At 39.0% G+C, this 21,173-nt stretch overlaps 3 protein-coding genes across 15 annotated transcripts; 1 reads left to right on the top strand and 2 right to left on the bottom strand.

The window, feature by feature from the left end:
* Positions 1-659: 659 nt before the first annotated feature.
* Positions 660-8,457, bottom strand: LOC111806696 (RWD domain-containing protein 1-like). Of its 11 annotated transcripts, none has more exons than XM_023692099.1 (12): positions 8,368-8,457; positions 8,018-8,087; positions 5,081-5,146; positions 4,916-4,983; positions 4,028-4,061; positions 3,869-3,938; positions 3,526-3,583; positions 3,024-3,152; positions 2,860-2,951; positions 1,276-1,360; positions 1,039-1,117; positions 660-959 (listed from the first exon to the last, which is right to left on the bottom strand). In XM_023692099.1, exons 2-12 carry the CDS (start codon positions 8,022-8,024, stop codon positions 883-885), a joined length of 765 nt encoding a protein of 254 aa, XP_023547867.1. In that variant the 5' UTR covers positions 8,025-8,087; positions 8,368-8,457; the 3' UTR covers positions 660-882. The 11 variants fall into 11 exon arrangements, with proteins under 11 accessions (XP_023547867.1, XP_023547866.1, XP_023547868.1 ...); XM_023692098.1 differs by having other exon boundaries at positions 8,018-8,092; XM_023692100.1 differs by lacking the exons at positions 4,916-4,983; positions 8,368-8,457 and adding an exon at positions 4,873-4,915 and having other exon boundaries at positions 3,869-3,933; positions 8,018-8,279.
* Positions 8,458-8,846: 389 nt separating this feature from the next.
* Positions 8,847-13,174, top strand: LOC111806694 (uncharacterized protein At1g51745-like). Its single transcript, XM_023692095.1, has 3 exons — positions 8,847-9,068; positions 9,447-10,567; positions 11,751-13,174. The coding sequence occupies exons 1-3, from the start codon at positions 8,884-8,886 to the stop codon at positions 12,818-12,820; spliced, it is 2,376 nt and encodes a 791-aa protein (XP_023547863.1). The 5' UTR covers positions 8,847-8,883; the 3' UTR covers positions 12,821-13,174.
* A 943-nt stretch (positions 13,175-14,117) lies between these two features.
* LOC111807543 (anoctamin-like protein At1g73020) lies at positions 14,118-21,106 on the bottom strand. 3 transcript variants are annotated; one of them, XM_023693306.1, is made up of 17 exons: positions 20,789-21,106; positions 20,042-20,234; positions 19,485-19,554; positions 19,234-19,349; positions 18,703-18,829; positions 18,524-18,624; positions 18,346-18,437; positions 18,135-18,239; positions 17,738-18,007; positions 17,256-17,388; positions 17,069-17,182; positions 16,901-16,968; positions 16,660-16,790; positions 16,114-16,196; positions 15,911-16,018; positions 15,527-15,685; positions 14,118-15,392 (listed from the first exon to the last, which is right to left on the bottom strand). In XM_023693306.1, exons 2-17 carry the CDS (start codon positions 20,213-20,215, stop codon positions 15,264-15,266), a joined length of 1,980 nt encoding a protein of 659 aa, XP_023549074.1. In that variant the 5' UTR covers positions 20,216-20,234; positions 20,789-21,106; the 3' UTR covers positions 14,118-15,263. The 3 variants fall into 3 exon arrangements, with proteins under 3 accessions (XP_023549074.1, XP_023549076.1, XP_023549075.1); XM_023693308.1 differs by having other exon boundaries at positions 14,118-14,422; positions 15,254-15,392; positions 20,042-21,106; XM_023693307.1 differs by having other exon boundaries at positions 14,118-14,768; positions 15,254-15,392; positions 20,042-21,106.
* Positions 21,107-21,173: the final 67 nt, after the last annotated feature.

Consider the following 21,173-nt stretch of genomic DNA (forward strand, 5'->3'; position numbering starts at 1 on the left):
TAATACATCTAATAATATTTTATAAATAAAAATATGATAGAATGTAATTTCGATATGGTTCAACCAAATGTATATAGTGATCGGACAGGGCGAGAATTCTCATCCCTGTTTAACTCTAACAATATTTTTGTCCCTATTCTCGCTCGTCCTGTTTAACTCTAACAATATTTTTGTCCCTATTCTCGTCCCTGTTTAGCTCTAACAATATTTTTGTCCCTGTGTTAGCTAACCTGGTTAATGTTTAATAATTTATTAGATTTTTATTTTTATTTTTTATTATTATTTTTTTTTTTGTAAGTTTAGATACTAATATATATACCCAACTAAATTTATAATTGAACTTAATTAAAATAATAATAAAATGGTCCATAATAAGATACTAGGTAAATGGGTATCAAATCAAACCATATCTCTCGATGATAATATGGATATCTCATTCATTGGAATCTCGTTATTAGATTAAACCATTTTCAATTATACAATATTTAAGGTCTTTTTATGATCTTCTAGGGGCTATCGGGGCTATATAAGTCAGATTTCGAATGAGTATTCACAACGGTTATAGTTTGGACAGGCTGGTACCGGTAGCTGAATGGTCCAAGTCCTATTAGTTTTAACCTTTCCGAAAAAAGATGGCTTCATTAGAAAGATCGGCTATGTTATGTTTTGAATAAGAATCTTTCATTAAATAGTAAATGTACCACAAACATATGAAATGGCTACCTCCACTAGCTGTTCTTTCTAACCAAAACAAGATCCAAGATCATCATTGATATCATTTGAACACAGCCCAATATAACAAAAAGTTGAATAAACCAAGACTACGAGCCAAAATTTGATACCCCCATTCTTGTGGTGAACCAAATGAACTGATATATATAGCTAAGGCCTTCTGGATGAGTGAGCGGATGACTCTGATTTCTCAGCAAGAAAGTGCTCGAGCATGTCTTCCTCATCATCTGCCATTCAAGCAATGCAAAGGGATAATTATTAACAATGGATACATGATGATTAGATGAACGAGCGGGGAGCGAGTACCTTCGAAATCATCCTCGTCAAAGTCGATATCTTCATCATCTTCTTCGTCGGATCCTTCAGTAACTGGGGCTGCACCTTTCTGTGGAAAAAAAGAGAGCAGGATATGTAGATGAATGAAGCAAAAACTCTCGTTAAACGGAGTTTCGACATCGTATCGACTGTGTAGTAGCGTGGAAAAGACAATTGTTCGATATTTTTGTCCTAGCAGCGACATCGGTGGTTAATAGGAAAAATTACCGTAGAAGCTCTTCCACTCTCAAACCACTGCCTGCCAGTAAGTTTCTTTTCCTTCGGTGCAGTAAGAGCTGATTCCGGCATTATTCTGGAAATAGATCACATTTATTTATCAACAGAGATAACATATCATACAAATATATTCATCAAATGACATGGTACCAAAGAAGGGAATGTTTAAAGTCCTTGGTATTAGCCACCCAGAGACAGACATAAAGATGCACCATCCCGTAAGTCTCAACTTGTAACAACCCAAGTCTAAGTTCACCGCTAGCAGATATTGTCCTCTTTGGGCTTTCCCTTCTGAGCTTCCCCTCAAGGGTTTTAAAACATGTCTGCTAGGGAGAGGTTTCTACACCCTTATAAATAATGTTTTGTTTCCCTCTTTGACTGATGTGGGATCTCACAATCCACCCCCCTTGGGGGGCCAACGTCCTTGCTGACACACCGCTTGGTGACTGGCTTTGATACCATTTGTAACAGCCTAAGCTCCTCGCTAGCAAATATTGTCCTCTTTGGGCTTTCCCTCAAGGCTTTTAACATACGTCTACTAGGGAGAGGTTTTCACACCCTTATAAGGAATGCTTCGTTCCCCTCTCTAACTAACGTGGGATCTCACAATCCACCCCCCTTGGGAGCCAACGTCCTCACTGACACATTGCCCGGTGACTGGCTTTGATACCATTTGTAACAGCCTAAGCCCACCACTAGCAAATATTTTCCTTTTTAGACTTTCCCCCAAGGTTTTTAAAATGCGTCTACTAGGGAGAGGTTTCCACACCCTTATAAATAATGTTTCGTTCCCCTCTCTAACTGATGTGGGATCTCACGATCCACCCTCCTTGGGGGCCAACGTCCTCGCTGACACACCGCCCGGTGACTGGCTTTGATACCATTTGTAACAGCCTAAGCCCACCGCTAGCAGATATTGTCATTTTTGGGCTTTCCCTTCCAGGCTTCCCCTCAAGGTTTTTAAAACACGTTTATTAGGGAAAGGTTTCTACACCCTAGGAATGCTTGGTTCCCCTCTCCAATCGATGTGGGATCTCACAATCCACCCCCTTGACGGCACTCATTCCCTTCTTCAACGATGTGGGACCCCCAATCTACCCCCCTTTAGGGCTCAGCGTCCTTGCTGGCACACCGCCTCCTATCCACCCCCCTTCGGGACTCAACCTTTTCGCTAGCACATCGCTTGATGTATGGTTATAATACCATTTGTAACAGTCCAAACCCACCACTAGTAGATATTGTCCTCTTTGGACTTTCCCTTCCAGACTTCCCCTCAAAGTTTTTAAAACGCGTCTACTAGAAAGAGGTTTCCACACCTTTATAATGAATGCTTCATTCTCCTCCCAAGTCAACGTGGGATCTCACATAACTAGTACCCAAGTTCCCCGCAGAATTCCAAAAGACATCCCATTTTTATTGATCAAAACATCCAACAGAGACTGTTAAAATGTATGTGTTAGTCATTAGCTAATGTTTCCAGGTTGGATCAATATGGTCAACGAAGAACATTTTGGTCTAACATCCTAGTCTATAATTTTTTTCTTTTGGGGAGGGGGAGGGAAATAAATCAATTACTTGGCTCGTTCCAGCGCCATCTCTGCTTCAAATCTTTCCCTCCATGCTAAAAACGTGTCAAGGGTGACAGGCTCTCCATGTGGTACAATGATCTGCGAGTTCAGAGAAGAAGAATGTAAATGAATTCATTCAAGTAAGAATTTTGTTTATTTAGAGATTCGTACATCTTCTTTCGCCCTTTCTTCTGCTTCAGCAATCTCGAGGCTACTTTCTTGACCAAATCGCTCAGATAGCCACTCTTTAGATGATGTCACAAGTGTGTAGACCATAGCCATACCAAGATTTTCAGATGCCTGTCCAAACAGACTACATGTAAATGTCAGATCTAACACATTATCAAATAAATATATACCAATGTTTCGCATCATCCAAACAGTTAGGTTATGAATCATGAGGAACACAAAAGGAACTTGCTGTTTTATGCTACATTGCCAGAAAATTTAACGTGCCATGTTCGACACGTATTAGACACTTGGATACTCTAACACTCGTTGAACACATATCGAATACTTGTTAGCATATTAGATATGTGTTGAACATTAGTTGTGTCTGATCAATGTAAATCCGATATTTGTTAGACACATATTGAATTTTTGTTAAGTATACTAAATAGACAAACTTTCATTGAAAAAAATCAAACTTTCATTGAAAAAAAGGAAAGAATACCTCTTGCTGAAGCTTTTCTCTCAAAATCTTTAGATCTTCTACCGGGATTCCTCTAATACTGACCAAAAAAGCAATAAAGCCATCAGTACGAGTAAAAAGCTAACCATATTCTAGTATACGTTATATATATAACTTCCCGTGACTTAGGCAGTAAGTCATGCAGTGGAGGATTTTGAGAAACGTGCGCTATCTATACTAAAGAAGAACGTATTTTTTAAACCAAATAACTTAATATGCCGTCTGAATGAGTTATGAAATCAAGATTCATGAGCTAACTAGGCAACTTAGATGAAAATTTTCTGTTTATTTTAAATTATTTATATGCATAGTATAATTATACAACCTTTTCACATTCAAAAGTGGAGGTTCATCAGGATATTTCTCTGTATGCGAGAAAATCAAACCCAGCTGAACTGCACAGAAGAAAACAGTTAGGACAGTAAGAAAATAATTAACCTCCTCTAGGTGTATCTAATAGCAAGGAAAGTTAAGTAAGAATAACCTGGCATAGTTGTTGATTCATCTGTCTCATCCTCCTATTAAGAAAGACAAAGGTAACAAACGTAAGACCTTCCCAATTTGCAATGAGAGAGGTATAACTATAGGAAGTAAAAATATTAGACAGTTTACACCAAGATATAGCTTGGTAAACAACATTGTCGAAAAGTTTCGTGTAGGTCTGTGTCTTTTCTGTAAATATTCTTTGATTTCTTTCTTTCCACATATTGCAAAAGAAAACCATGATGAGGTTTTTCCATAATAGGGCTTTTGCATTCTTGAAAGAGTGGTACATTAAGGCCATATCCAAAAATTCCTTTACCTCCCTAGGAAATGTGAGATGCCATCTGAATATATTGAGAATCCTTGTCCCGAAATTTTGAGCGTATGTGCATTGCATAAACAAGTAGTTTTGTGATTCGTTTTCTTTCTTGCATAATGGACACTAATTTGGAGAAAGAATAATGTAAGACATTCTTTTTTTGAAGATTTTCACTTGTGTTAATGGCTTTGTGCGCTATTTTCCAGAGGAAGAACTTCACCTTTTTAGGCTGATGTCCTTTCCATATTGTCTTTGCTAGCGTGGGATTTATTGGTTCTACTTTTTCTCCATATCCATCATCAAGGATTTTGTAGAAAAGTCCTCGTCAGCACTGGGGAGCCAAGTCAGTGAGTTTGCTTTGTTTGACAATACCACACGAGCAAGGTCAAGGCTTAATTCGGAAGAGCCATTATAAAAGATTCACCATAATATTTAAAATTTTGCTGTAAGAACTGCTTCAAGGAATTCAAAATGCTCATTTCAAAGGTTCGAGTTTGAATTAAATCTTAAACTAGTAGGATGCTTACCATGCACCAAAAGTAGAACAGGTGGAAAAAAGAGACCTCGTACCTGTGGAGATAGTGTTATCAGAAAGCATCTACCATAAGTGTTAAGGCCACTCTCACTTGAGTGAATTTCTGATATGGAATACAGATAAAAAAGGGTATCTGACATGTTAGAAGGAAGAAAAGGTAGCAAAAAACTTCGAAGTTTAAAAGAAAAATAGCCACAAACCTTTGAACTCATCCCTAAGTATAGCTTCCAATGCGTCAATTTCCATCTCCTGCTCCTGTGCATAGTCTACAAGCCGAATAGAAGGCAAATAGATGAACTTAATGGGGGACATAATGAAAAATTTCGACAAAATATAATCCACTATATAAGCGTGCGCGCACACACATATCAATTCAGTAGATATTGTGTAATACTCGAGCTCGACAGGTATGAAATTTGAGATAAGGTAGGAGAGAAAAATGCTTATAAAAATCTCGGGAACTTGAGAAAAATTTAAAGAAAGTTGTGAAAAAATAGAAAAAATGGTCGACGGGATAAAACGGTCTTTTCTGCCCCTCACTATTTAAGGGGGTATGTATTTATCCTAATGTAGACTTAATTGAGAGGGAAGGAAGAAAAGAGAGAAAAAAAGGGGAAAAAAGGAGAGAAGGTTGAAGTTCTTGGAGAAAAAGTGTAGGAAAACCATCTTCAACTTTCGAATTCGGCATGTTTGGAGCATTTTTTGGCCGAGTATCCTTCATGGAAGTTGCTCGAAATGATGTTCTCTGTAGTTCTAGGCTTATGAATCACCTTGAGGAAGAACTGGATGTATAATTTATGGGTTCAAGAATATCATTTTTATGTATACTCGAGCGTTTAGACGTTGGAATACTTCTGAAAATTGTTCATTCTGTTTTAGGAGATTATTTGAACAAACCATGACAAGGAAGCTGGGAGAGAAGACACTTGGTAGATTTATTTTCAATTAAGGTCCATGAATGGTTTAGGGTTTAGGGTTCATGGGTAGGCATGTTCATAAGCGATCAAACTTGCGTTGTCTAACTAAGAAAATTCAAAGCTCCTAGCAGGCTCAAGAAGGCATGCTTCACCCATTTAAGTAGCCGTTTGGAGTTTCTCAAATAACACTTATAGGAATGACTATGACATGTTAGTATGCGAGCATACCTTGCCTCAGGTGTTTAGTATATGTATGATTAGGACTTAATGAAAACAATTTTGAATGAGAATACATTGTATGTTATGAAAAATTACGAAAATGTCCCTAGAATGAGATTTCTATGATGTGTGTTATTTTAGTGTTTTCCGTTGTGCAAGAAAGAAGGATGAGATATTGTGATTTTTGCTCCTCGTTGAGCTTGCAAGAATGTTTAGATAATATATTTCATGCTTTAGGTGATTATTAAGATTATCTCCCTAACCAAGCGTGCATAAAAATGTAGGATAGCCTCAAGTGATTGATTGAGTGTTCTCCATGTAGAGCATAGTTACATGCATTGAGTTAAGATTATCGTGCTAAAGTTAGGCTGGTTAAATGACGAGCTAGGACAAGACACCTCCAATAAACCAAGCACTTTAGGATTGTGAGCGGCGATTGGGGTTCTAAACCCTAGTGCTCCCAAACCAAGAAAACTCAAGGAGTTAGTACAGAGAGTCTTGGAGTAGGAAGTTCACGTTTTAAGCTGCCTAGACACTCTAAGAACCTAGTAAACCTCGACTACCATGAATGAATCTACATTGGATCCAATAGCGCGCTGCCAAACGGTAGGTCCATAGGAGCAGTATCGCCTAGATAGGCCTAGGTCAGTTCGGGTAGTACGTCGAGACAACTAGGTGCAATTATCGTATGAGGAAATGGCTAGCGGTCTCCTCAACAGAGCCCTTGTGTTGTAAACTCATCCAAAGAGGGGGCAAGAGACCATACAAGTAGGCATAGTATCTGACCAGCACATGGAAGTTGCTTCGCCCAGAATTAGAATGACTCTATGGCCTTGTGGAAGAGTCCGTCAATTAACCTTCCACAGATGATGTTCAGATTAGTAGATGTCATACAGTCCTACCATATTTTATTTAGGTAGAGCCTCAACCTACGATGCTGATCATTCACTACGTAGGCAAAACAAGGTACCTCAGTCTAAGTACAGAAAGGTTGTTCAACCAGCACAAGCCCCAAAGGATAAGAATGAAACAAGAGAACCACTCAAAACATCGAGCCCTCCCCAGAGGCTCAGATAACTATAGAGATTATGACCAAACTTCCTAGAGCCGAGAGAAAAGCTCATGGTAATCTATTAGGATAAGGATGCGATTAGAGCCTACAAGTACATTGTTTACTGAGTATTTTTACACTCACCCATTCTTTCTTCCTTTCTTTTTTTTTCTTTTTTTTTTTGTTTTTGTTTGTTTGTTTGTTTCAAGTGACTACTAACCACTAGTTGAGGTGAGGGAGCAGCACGATCACAAAGGGAGTCATCCCAAGGCGTCAGTTCTATCTGCGTATTTTGAGTCTTTTTGCATTCATTTGAACTTGTACCCTAAACTCATTCCTTATTTACATTAAACTTGAACAACACCCGTTTGTATTAGATTTCATTTGTTTCTTTTATTATGGTGTTGTTTGTTTCAAATCGCACAAAATTTACCATAATTTATATTTTCTTTCACTTTTATTTTATCTGTCTTCTCCTTGTCTTTTCCCTTATGGCTTGAGATTCAAAACCTCGAAAACCGAGTCGTGACATATTGAAAATCGTATGTTATACAATCACACCCACATTATCATAGTGACTTCTAGACTTCTTCTCTCGCCCACAGCTCATTTCGTAAGACAATTCCACCAAGTCTATCAAACATGACAGAAAAGTTCAAAAAAAAAAAGGAAAAAGAAACTTTTCATGAAGCCAGCATCAAAGAACTTTCACAATTTCAAGAACATGCCATCAGCAGCTAATGGAAATCACTAACTTACCCACACAGCAGAATACTAATACTAGCCAGATGAGTAAATATAGCTAAAACCCATAAGACATGTTCATATGATCAAGTGAAAAATACTACCAGAACTCGAAACTTAAACATCGATGAGAAGAAAAGATTTCCAAACTTCCTTAACATTTAGGTGAATTCAATGAAAGTAACCAGATAAGGAAAATTACGCACCAGTCATGGCTGCTGTAATTGGATTCAACGTACTCCTCTTCCTGGCGTCGCTATGATGCAATGACTGTCACTGTGCTAATGAAGAACTACAAATTACTACTCAAACACACAAGTATAAGAAAGCCCTTTATCTCTTTCCCTGAAGGATTTGGTAAAGAAAACCAAATAATGGATTGAGAGGGAAATTATTGGGAATCGTTTCGTGTTTGAGGGGGAAAAGGCCGGAAGAAAGAGGGGGAAATAAGACGGGAAATAAACTAAAAACACCCTTGTTGCCCTTGTTTTTATTTAACCCTTTTCTTATTAGGAATTTAAAAGAAAAAAAAAAAAAAAAGGAATTATTTACTCACCACTCTTTATCGCTCTTCACAGAAACCCCCTCTCTTCGCCCACCAAAAGGTTGGTTTTTGATCCGTGCTCCCATCTCTCTTACGCCTGGCTTAGACACCCTTCACACCACATACAAGCTTCTTCAAAGAAAACCCCATAAACATAGGATATCAACAGAAAAATCATATAAAGAACACCGATATATTTCGTTGTAATGTTGAAAAAGAGTCCTAAATTTTGGAGTTCGTTGTAGATCTTTGTTTTTCCCTTAAACCCTTTAATCCTCATCTTCCAACTGCTCTTCCCTTTTCTTTGAAGCTTAAATTTCGGATTATTTCTATCTGGCGCATGCAAGTATGCATTTCTCTTTAATCTCGTTACTGCCAGGGGCTGTTTTGTGTTAGTGTTGTATGCATTTCTCGGTGAGAGGGAGGTTTTTGACGGTTTTAATTACTGTTGATTGGGCTTCAAGATGAACAGCTAAGGGTTCATTCGAGGAATTTTCCCCTGGTTTTTGGGTTCTGGGGGTTTTGGAGATGGGGAGTTCTAGCGAGGCCAAGGGTATTGATTCATCGGTTGGAGGGTTGGTTTGGGTCCGCCGCCGAAATGGGTCGTGGTGGCCAGGCAAGATTTTGGGCCTCGATGAATTGTCGGAGAGTTGTTTGGTTTCTCCGAGATCCGGTACGCCGGTGAAACTTCTTGGTCGCGAAGACGCAAGCATGTAATTGCTTCTTGTTATTTGTTCATTTTAAGTTCTGTTCTTCACTGATTTGGTAATTGCGTTTACTGGTTAACCCTTCGTGTTCTGCAAGGTTGTGCATTATGTTTAATATCTGTGTGGTTCTTACTTGGCTGTTCTTTGAAGTTAATCGTTGACATTTGTAGTTGTTAACAATGATAGCATAAATGCTTGTTAGAGACATATAGCTATTGATTTGGTCTCTGTATAGCATGTTTTTTCCTTGCAGTTGCGTCGACCTCTTCGTTTTATACTGGTTTTTTCCTGTTCTCTATGTTTTCGAGTTTCAGCGCCTTGTTTCGTTTCTGTAGGAGGTTATTTTTTTGTTCTGTGACAATGTTCTTACTCTTGTTGGCTTAGTGACTGGTACAATCTTGAGAAATCTAAGAGGGTGAAGGCATTCCGATGTGGAGAATACGATGAATGCATTGAGAAGGCAAAGGCTTCGGCAGCGAACTCGTGTAAGAAGGCTGTGAAATATGCCCGGAGAGAAGATGCAATTCTACATGCTCTTGAGCTTGAGAGTGCCCTTTTAGGCAAGGATCAGTTGGACTTCAGCTATAGGACTCAGAAAGATGAATCAGATGGCGAGCGTGATGTCTTAGCCAGTGAATCTCCTCCTGTATCTGATTCTTGTGAAGAAGAAGAAGAGGAAGAAGACGAAGACGAAGAGGAAGAAAAAGAAGAAGAAGAGGAAGAAGAAGAAGCCATCGTGACCGATGATGTGAGTAATTCTGAAGACGCTTGTCCAAAAAAGAGTAATTCTGAAGTGAACTCCGATTCTGCCCCTGAAATGTCTCATTCAGATATCCCTTCGGAAGAACTTAATCACGCCAGTTCCTCGAAGGTGCTATCTGAACATAGGAGGAGAACACCAAATGATTCGGAGGACGATGGAACGGTGGGTGTTAAGCGTATGAGAGGACTTGAAGATTTGGTTATGGGTTCATTGGCAAATGGGAAGTCTCATGCTGTAGAGCAGCCTGAAATAGTTCAACAAGAGGATACTTCTCATTGTAATGCGAATACTGGGAATTGTATAACTAATCGAAATCCCCCGAAGATTATTCATATGTATTCATCATCATTAAGACGAAAGAGATCACCAGTAGCAACTGTACAGGAATTCTTGAAAAAGAAAAATCGCCGTCGGCCATTGACGAAGGTTTTGGAGAGCACAGCAATGGTATCGGTTCCAGTGATTTGCGATCAGCTTCCTAATACATGTAGTTCACCTCTATGGGGAACATCTGATGGTAAAACTTCTGAATTAGATTCTGAGTTAAAGAGAAGTAATTCGTTAGCAACTATCAATAGTTCGGATGGGAATGGCGCTGCAGTTTCTTGTGACAATGAAGCGTCGATAATTGCCTCTGAAATGTCTAAGGCAAAGGAAAATGAAGTCTCCAGTATACCCGAGAATAACTCTTTGGACAAGCTATTTGACGTGCCGTTTGTTGCAGAGGAGAAGCACGTTGACGGTATGATTGAAGTAATTATGAATTTTGAAGATGTACATTCTCTCTAGTATGTGTAGGTTCTCCTTTTATGTTGTTTAACTGATGAAATCAGTGTCTTTGGCTGATGTACATTTCTACTCCGCCTTGATTTTTGTTTATCGGATTGTGAGATCACATATCAGTTGAAGAAGGGAACGAAACATTCCTTATAAAGGTGTGGAAACCTCTCCCTAGTAAACGCCTTTTAAAACCTTGAGGGGAAGCTCGAAAGGGAAAACCCAAAGAGGACAACATTTGCTAGTGGTGGGCTTGGGTTGTTACAAACGGTATCAAAGCCAAACACCGTGCGGTGTGCTAGCAAGGACGCTGGCCCATAAGGGAAGTAGATTGTGAGATCACACATCGGTTGGAGAACGGAACGAAACATTCCTTATAAGGGTGTGGAAACCTCTCCCTAATAGACGCGTTTTAAAACCTTGAGGGGAAGCTCGAAAGGGAAAACCCAAATAGGACAATATCTGCTAGTGGTGGGCTTGGACTGTTACAAATGGTATCAGAGCCAAACATCGGGTGGTGTGCCAGCAAGGATGCTGGGCCCCCAAGGGGGTAGATTGTGAGATCCCACATCGGTTGGAGAAGGGAACGAAACATTCCTTATAAGGGTGTGGAAACCTCTCCCTTGTGGATGCGTTTTAAAACCTTGAGGGGAAGCTCGAAAGGGAAAACCCAAATAGGACAATATCTGCTAGTGGTGGGCTTGGACTGTTACAAATGGTATCAGAGCCAAACATCGGGTGGTGTGCCAGCAAGGATGCTGGGCCCCCAAGGGGGTAGATTGTGAGATCCCACATCGGTTGGAGAAGGGAACGAAACATTCCTTATAAGGGTGTGGAAACCTCTCCCTTGTGGATGCGTTTTAAAACCTTGAGGGGAAGCTCGAAAGGGAAAACCCAAAGAGGACAATATCTGCTAGCGGTAGGTTTGGACTGTTACATGGATTCTTCTTGCCTCCTGTTTCGTGCTTCCTGTTATTTATCTGCGACTATGACATTCATTTATACAAGCCTTTTTGGTTCTCTTGACCTTGTTATACAAACCTGTTCCTTTTCCAATTGCTTTCTATCAAGCTGTTCTTGCATAGATTGAAAAGTTTTTAGTTTGCTTTCGGATGATATCGTACTGATTTTTGTTTCCGAACTGTCAGGTCTTTCTCCTACAAATCCCTCTTCATCTGGTAGGTCGACGGTCGGTTCTTTAGGAAAGCTGTCCGGTCAAAGTAATCCAACTGGATCTTTGGAAAATGAGGCAACAAAGGAACCCGACTCCACAACTTCGGTTGCGACTCGTAACGATAATACTAACCAAAAGATCGAGAGAGGTACTTCGAGGTGGCAGTTAAAAGGGAAGAGGAAGTCAAGGCATTTAAGCAACTACAGAAAACAAGATTCAAAAATTTCCCTAGATATGGATGATGCATCTGGTTCTTGCTTGGCAGGTAAAGTAGATATCAATGGCGTTGGTATATCCCCATCTGCAAGTAATTGTAGCCTACTAGCTAAGTCCAAGAAATTTGCTGAAAGTCAGATGGATGGACTCTGTGAATGGGGTAAACAATTATCTTACAGGAAACCTCATACGAGTGAACCGAAAACAGAGGCGAAACAATTACTTGATGACTCTCTGGTACCTCAAAAACTGCTTCCTTTTCGCCAGTCCCGCTTTACGATTCATTCTCGATATCAGATGCCAGAATTTTACGTTAGAAACTACGGAGCTAATTCGGTATTATACGATGTTGAGCTTGAGGTGAAAGCTAGCTATAGGCCTCAGCATGTTCCATTGGTTTCTCTGATGAGCAAATTGAATGGTAAAGCCATAGTTGGTCATCCTCTCACAGTTGAAATTGTGGAAGATGGGTACTGCGATTCCTTGTTGAGCCGAGCAGATACTGAACCGGAAGGCGAGGAACACCGTTATGCAACAGTCAAGCACACTGCACCGGTGAGAACTCAATCAAAACAGTCGAAACAGTCGCCATCCCAACCTGGTTTCTCGCCCAGCAAATCGCCGAGAATGAAAAAAACCGGGCATTTATGTAAGAAGATCCGCAAACTATCTTCGCTGACAGGTAATCGACACCAAAATCAGCTGAAACGTATGGTACAGAAGTCTAACGACCATGTCATCACTTGCATCCCCCTTAAAGTAGTGTTTAGTCGGATAAATGAAGCAGTGAGCGGTTTAACCCGACCATCACACCATGCCTTAACATAAGGCAGGCGTCCCATGAATTAGGTGTTAGGTGTGTTGTTTTGTGCTGATTTAGACTTTTTTAGAGCAGCATTCAACATTAAGTGTACAATTTGTTTGACATTTTGATATTGTAGAGAGGAAGGGGTAGGAGAGGAGTAGGAGGCCTGGTTTCTGGTAGCTCTGTATATATGTAAAACTAGTAGCAGAGTTGTAAAGATGGTGATTGGAATCATCTCATATTTGGTATTATTGTTTACCTCATTTACTTACTTTTTTTTTTTTGGTCCCACAAGTCTAACTTCCATTCCCATTGTAATGCTTGTAAACAATATTGTCACTAATTTTTTCTCAGTAAACTTCTAAATTTGTTCCTTAGCTTGCAATTTTGTGATTCTCTGCTATCTCGTGAGCTCTTGGAGGGAATGTGATCTGCATTCAAATTTGCCATCCTTGTTTTTCGTGAATCTCATTGTTTGAATTACCTGAGGCCTACCGTAATATGGTAAAGATGGATGGGTGTGGTATTGTTTTTGGAGCCCAGACTAAGCCCAGATAGTTTTTCCTTTCTGGCTTTCCCTCAAGGTTTTTAAAATGTGTGAGTTAAGGAGATGTTTGCACAGCCTTATAAAGGGTGTTTCGTTCTCTTCTCCAACCAATGTAGGATCTCACAATCCACCCCTTTCGAGATTTAGTGTGCTTGTTGGCTCACTGCCTTGTGTCCATCCCCTTTGAGGTTGTCACACTCTTATAAAGGGTGTTTTATTCTCCTCCCCAACCAATGTGGGATCTCACAATCCGCCCCCTCTTCGAGGCTCAACGTGCTTGTTGGCACCCCGTCTCGTGTCCATCCCCTTTGAGGCTCAATCTTCTAACTGGCACATTGCCTAATATTTGGCTCTAATACCATTTGTAATGATCCCACCGCTAAGAGATATCATCTTCTTTGGTCTTTCCCTTTTGTGCTTTCTCTCAAGATTTTTAAAAAGCGTTTGTTAGAAAAAGGTTTTCATACCCTTATTCGTTATCCTCCCAAACCGTATGTGACTCAATATATGCTTTTAAAGTGTATATATGTATCTAAGAAGGCCATTCAAAAATTTCACAAATTATTTGATTATCAGTACCTTATCTTTAACAAATTAATCTAATATTTGCCCTTTTATAATGAGTTGAAAATTAATTTTAAAAAAATAACAATATAAGTTTTAGAATTAAGACTTTTCAATAGTCAAAGAAAAAGGCACAAGCGCAAAATTGATCTTCTTTTCAATAGAAATGGTCAGAATTGAATTTCCAAAGTTCACCTGGTCGCATCAGAAAGATCAAGTACCAATCATTTTGGTAATAATGTTGGCATAACAGTAACTTCTCATATCACATCACCAGACCGTGATGATTTTATAGACAGTAAAACAGAGCTGACATTACTAGAACAAACCAACAAGCTTTGCAAACCCAAAGCTTCTTTACAAAGAAACAACATATTTTGAATGTTTCAAGTCAACGAAAGTGCCTTTACAAGACGCATTTGTGCATCATCTGTTGCTTGTCCTAGTTGCCATCTCCGACATATAAGTATGACCCAAAACCAGACTTGTCTCTTAGGTTGTGCCAAATCCTTAGCTGCAAGACAAGCAGCCAAGAAAACATACCATATCTGTGAAGAAGTCTTTCTCTCTAACAAAGGCTGAGGAGGCCAAACGCCCTGGCAGGCATGATGCCGCCAGAAAGCGCAGGCGATCTTTCGATCTCTGTTTTTCATCCCCAGAGCTACCAATGGAATATGGAAAGTCTTTGAAAGAGATGGATTCAGAGAAATTGAAGGCTGGAATCAGGAAATGGGCTAAAGCCGTGGTGGCTTATGCCCGAACGGTAAGCAATCGCTTTGGAAGCTGGTGTCACTAATTGACCAGATGAAGTTTTCACGTTTGATAAATTTCCAACATGGGGTTTGTTTTTGTGTGAAGACCTTTTGAAGCAAAATGGTTTCAATGGTAATGAGTGAACTGTGGCTATCAGGAAGAAAATGGATCAGAATGGAACTAGTTTGTATCGTGTCATGAAAGCCTAAGATCAAAAACAATGTACATTCAGCTTTTTCTTGAGGGATAAAGTGAGATTCTCTTCAAAAAATGAACGATCATGGAAACAAAACAGTACTAAAGTGATTCCCTGTGTGCAATGAAAGATCTATTTCTCTATTCTCTTTCTCCTTTCATCCAATGAAAGTGGAAATCGTCAATGGATTTCGAGAATCAAACANAAAAAAAAAAAAAAAAAAAAAAAAAAAAAAAAGAAAAAGAAAGAAGATGTTCCAAACACAAAAACAAAACCACCAAAAAGCAAAAAAAATGAACACCTTGTGTAAAATCAGAGACTACTATGATATTTATCTATAATTCTATATGCTCTATAGCAGAGGATGGAAGTGGGAAGAATGTGGTTTATCAATACCTTCTTCTTTCTACTCAGTTTTCTTTACATTGTTTAGAGCTTTTTCTCCACCTGATATGGTTCTTAACAATTGTTTTGAATAAATGTCCTGCGCCTGTGCGGCTTTCTTCACACGGTTGGCTTTTACCCATGCAGGTTCCTGTCAATGAAAACAAAGTTTCATCATCTTTAGTACCTTTTAGTTTGATTATCTGGGATGGCCAAAAGTGCGGTTCTTTTACATTTTTCATATAGAAGGCTCGAAAAGGTTAACGTGGGATCGTTAAATTTTACCTCCGGTACTAAACGAGAGAAGCCAAACTTGAGCAAAAGGAGAACATGTTCCATAACTAGAATGGCTGCAAGTCCAGGTTCAATCTTCCATTTCCCCTCCTGATCATATAGCCATACAAGAAGTGCGCAGTTGGTGCATATGGACATCACTATCAGAAACTGCAATTTTAAGTGGTTTGCCACTTTGTTAGACATCGATATAGATTTAAATATGAACCTTCCTCCATAGGAAGGGAATAACTTCAGTCATTACCATGCGTTTAAAGGAAGGGTTCTACACTTCTAACATATTGTTGAGTGAAATTCGGCAAACGTGTAGTTCTTTAAGAAACTCTATTTTAAAAGACGCAGATAGAGTAATTGTTAAATCCAAAACGGGAATACCTGAAAAATGTTGAGCCAAGCACCAATTGTGGTTGCTGCACGGGGAAAGGGTCTTTTGTATATAGCTAGCAGTTTCAGAGCATCTGTTCTTATTTCTGCGATGTTGTTCTGCATATAGGAGTCAGAAGATTGTCCTATGTAAGTAAGAAATATACGGTATTGGTAAAGCAAACCAAAAACAATGAAATCAAGAAAGAATTTACCAATGCAGCAAATGCAAATGCAAGAGGGAATGCAGAAGCAAACATCATTATCATTCCGAACTGCAACGCTAACTCCAAACAATCTGCATTCAGTGTTGGAGTTGGAGTTAGATTTAAAAGGGGAAACAGTAGTAGAAGTCGTTGAACGAGGAACACATTTATAAACACATATTGAGAGCTTCTAAGAAAAGCCAAATCTGGCATCTCGTTCTTTGGCCCCTCTCTACTCTAATATAAGCTTTAGATCAGACCAAACTATCTTAGCTTTGTCACTAGGGGAAAACCAATCAAAACTGAGCAGAAAATTTCAAGGGCAACAAGGAAAACGCCAGGAAGTCCCAAAAGCAGGAACAATAACTACCAAAAGGTAATATTTTTCAAGTCAACAAAGGGTTCAAAGAAGAAATTCCAACTTCACTCAGTCTACCAAAGAAACAGAAATGAAGCCTCAGAAGTTACACTTTGAGGAAACTGACTATAATGTATGAGATTAGGAAATGACACAATAATACTACTTGTTTCAAAGATTTGTATGTAGCCTATTACCATCAAAAAGCCCATCTTCTAACTCAACGCCAATGCTCGCAGAATAAGAAGGTTTCAGGTATTCTTTCTCCGCCCGAGAAGTGAACAGGATTTTCCCTTGAGGTGATCCTTTTTCACGTCTTTTCTTGCTCCTTTACACCAGAAGGACAGTAGGCCGAGCCCAGTTATATGAAAAGGCAAGCCTGCGCGTGCCCACAATGTAACAAGTCCAAAAATTATTGGAAAAAATGGGAGTGCTTACCGGACTTTGTATTTTCTATAGCTGTACTTGAGATAAGGTAGGGAATTTTCCAACACATTTTCCAACACCTGAATGACAATTTCAAATTCGAAGTATGTTATGTTCTGAAATAATGAAGAACAAAACTAAATACTTGGTGAAGAGTTACAAAGTTAATCGTTTGTTCACCTCAGATATAAGGAGGCGTTGTACTAGAACTTGACGAAGAGTTGTAAAGTTGCGGTGCAGAAGGGCATGGTAGAAGACTCCAATATAGGATTGCATAAAATAAAGACCAAAAACCTGCAAGAAAACTCAACTAAGTGAACTAAATCCATGAGATGATGAGAACAATGAACAGACAAGGCCCATTTACCTTGTAAACCAAACTATCAGCCCTTTTTTCATTGTTATCATAGTTTTCACAGTTAATGAGCTTCACGGACATCTTAGCTCCCAATCGCGTGAAATATTGAATGGCAAAAAGGTACAAGACAGTCAACCCAAACCTGAAACCAAAATTGTATATATAAATACTGAACGGTGTGTCCCCAAATAATTTTTATACAGTTACCAAGAGATAGCTAAAATAAGGCATAATCAGGAGTGGAGATCTGACTGTAAATATCATGGAAATTTTACTTCGTTTGCATCATTATTAAAGGAAGAAAAAGTTGAGACAGTTCATGGCTTCTTTTCAAATTGATCAAATGCATGTGCCTAAAGGGAAAGGTCAAAAACTGAAACAGCTGGGACGGCAAGAAAAAAAAATGCTCAACATAGAATGATCTGAAATGTTTGATAAATATATCCCGAGTACAAGTGCATGCAATATTTAAATATATCTAGTATTCTTACTTGATAACATCCGACTGAATAACCTCATAACAATGAGCATATGCCAACTCAAAAGGCAACTGGAGGCATATAATGCTCAAGATGACAATTGCATCATTTCTGACTCGCCTAAGTCGACCAAACCATTCAATTTTTTGAAACGCTTCCTTCTCTTTTCTTTTATCCATTTCCTGATCTTTTATGAGCTCTACAGGTACTTGTAGGGAGGTACAATCCACGCCTGAAAGTCTATAACCTGGATCACCTCCAAATGTATAATTGATCTGCCATCTTTACAGCAAGTGTAGAGAGAAATGAATGAGTGATATGCCAAATGATAGATAAAAAAGGAAGTGACCATAACAGCATATGCAGATTCACGCTCTGTTGACGTGTTAATGCTTTTAGACCAAGGTACCTGGCGATAAGGGCAGAGTTTTTCCGTTTCCAGAACTGGGAAAACATGATAGCCCATAAGATAATGCTTATAAAGAAAATAGGGAGGACCAGTAATCGCAAGGACCTGTAAGCAAGATGAGCAACATGCTGTTTATTTTTACGTAAATTTGGAATGCTTGCACGATTTTAAAAGAATGATGGCCTTGCAGCTAATGGATAGAGTGGCTCACCCAAACTCAACTAACTGCAGTATAAGCCCAAGTGCAGCTGGAAATAGCATCCATTGTGTATACATTCCAAGGAATGCAAAGTAGAGTGCAATCTTCAAACAGTTAATTTTCTTACATGTCAGTCAAAATGCACATCAGAATGATTAGCTGCTACGAAATAAAATTATAGTTGAAGTACCTTTGCACCAAAATATGAATACACCTCATCAATAGGCTGGCCGGTCAAGTCCCACCAGTTAAGTGCCCAATTTCCAAGGAGCTTCTTCCTCCTTATTTCGTCTATAAAATAGCAATCTTATTTCCTCGGAATATACGACACACAGCTGCAAAATTTTAGGGAAGTCAGGGAAACTATACCGTGCAGAGGAAATATTTGTTTGACAATTTTCTTGGATTCCAATGTACGGACCAAACTCTCCCCAACCTTCCACTGAAATTCTTCTTCATCACATTTAAGAGTTACAGCTGACTGATTCTCATTTACCTGTAAAATGAAATACCTTATATCTGGCAATGTAGAGGTACAGCATATGCTATGAACTGACGAACATCAATGGGAAGGATATAGTCATAATCAGATGCCTAATCTTGGGTTAAAATTAAAAATTAAAAATTAAAAATAATTACTGGCTTGCTTTCGTATTCGCATTTTTGAGTGACGTACATTAAAATAAAATTTTAATGCTTGGCACCATTATTTGCACATGAAAGCAAAAGGTAGACCGATGAAATTATTAAACCACCAAAGCAACTTTTTCCATACAAGAAATTACTCAAAATTTCAAAACTTATGAAAATGGATTGCTATAAGAAAAACATTGAGACAATAGTGTAGCTAATAGGATATGCGGATGGGGAAAACCTTGAGCCATGAGAGAAGTTACTTACAATCCCATATATCAAGTGATCATAGCAACGAAATCGCTCACTCCAACTGAAGAGTGAACCATCGGGCTGTCTCACAAAAGCATCAACCTCGTCCAGTTCAAAAAGCAAATCCATACCTTGTATCAAGAGAGCACCGAAACCAATGCAGAAAAACAAAAACACAACCTTTTTAAAACATGTTATAGAGAAGGCCAACGGAGAAAGGAAGACAAAAGTTGAACAGGAGGTTTGCTAAAGATACTCGAGCTTACCAATATGAGTCCTCTTCTTCATTTCTAGGCGTGCAGCAGCCTTTCCTAATACCTCCAGAGGAGCAGCCAACTAGATTTAGAAGCAGGAGCTCGTCAAATCACAATAAATGAATTAGCAGATAAGAAATGTGAAAAGCTTCACATAAACTAATTACTCATCCATCAAAAAGCTTTAGAATCAATAAACATATGATCACGAGTTAAACGAGACCAAAATAATATATAACTTTTGTCTAGCAAGCGGAAGGCGAGTTAAGTGCAAGCCACCTACATTGGCATCTAATCTCGGCTGCACAAGGCAAAAACTCGCTAGGCTATTAGTTCATACTGACACTTCTGCTTAAACGTTTTAGAGATACGAACAGCATCTCTAGTGCACGTAAATGTTAAGCGAACACATGCCTATAACAATTTTACGTCAAAATTGACGAAGAAATCATGCTTATAAATCACGCTACTATCTAATAAGTAATGACCATTGTTCAAATTCACATCAATAGAAATGATATCTGCAGAATAAACTCTTGTGGAACATAAAACAAGTAGCAGGGGCAAACCTTCATGAACTCGTCAGTGACGCCATCAATTCTCTCAACGATAAAACCCACCTTACCAAACGAATTTTCAAGCACCTCCACACAGTCACAAGTGGCATCTTCTTTCTTCGTTTTCCTTTTCGGAACTACCAAGCATACCTCAAATACAGTTTGTTCTTCCGGATGGACTTTCATTTCAGCGCTCACTCACACTCTACAGTACACCCAGGAGCACCAAAAGATTAAGAATACAACACCGTATGGAAACAGAATATTCGAGTACTTAACTGGGGAAAGTTAGGATCGGTCAAGAAGACAAAAACTCGGCTCCAAGAACCCCAGTAGCCAAATGGGTCTCAATACCTTTTGGGACTAGACGGATATGGGAAAAATAAGCTTAAATTTATCAAACACCCAACAAAACGCTCACAAACGGGAACATGCATTAGCTCAAATGGCTCAAATGAAGCTTTACGGGAACTAATTCAACAAAATCTTTCAACAAAACTGGTAGAACGGATGCATAAAGAAGAAACAAAACAAATCTCGACGGAGTGAAGACAACCCAGGTGTCTAAGCACATAGCATTGCAATTGGATGACACATGGGCGATAATAGAAGGAGATAGACACGTGCTAAAACTTGGTGAACAAAAAGAGAACACACTTTCGGGGACTCAAAGGCCAATTGAGATCATCCTTCATCCCATAGCCCATAAAACCCCTTTTTACGCATTTGGGCGGCGAAATTCACAGTGAAAGAGCATACCAGAAAAGCAGAAACGAATCGTTTATTGCAAAACGTTTCTCAGTGTGTTTTGCAGTCTGGAATTCAGCTAGCTCGAAATAGAGACGGAAATCTGCAACCGACGAAGAATCAAGAGCTTTGAGTTTAAGAAATCCAAGCAGATTGTTCTCCGTCTGCTACTCCACATTTCTATTTCGGCTCCTAACGTTCGAATCATCAACAGTTCTTTCCATTATTAGATTGCAACTTTCCCAATCTCCAAATCCTTCTTCTTCAACTCTGTTTCTTCGTTTTTCCCCCCTTCGATGGAAGTTATGCTTCTAAAGCGAGATTATTTTTTCAGCCAATACAGTTCGACTTAAGTTTTTTTTTTTTTTTTTTTTTTTTTTTTTTTTTTTTTTTTTTT

Source organism: Cucurbita pepo, chromosome LG12, assembly GCF_002806865.2.
Source record: "Cucurbita pepo subsp. pepo cultivar mu-cu-16 chromosome LG12, ASM280686v2, whole genome shotgun sequence".
NCBI lineage: Eukaryota > Viridiplantae > Streptophyta > Magnoliopsida > Cucurbitales > Cucurbitaceae > Cucurbita > Cucurbita pepo.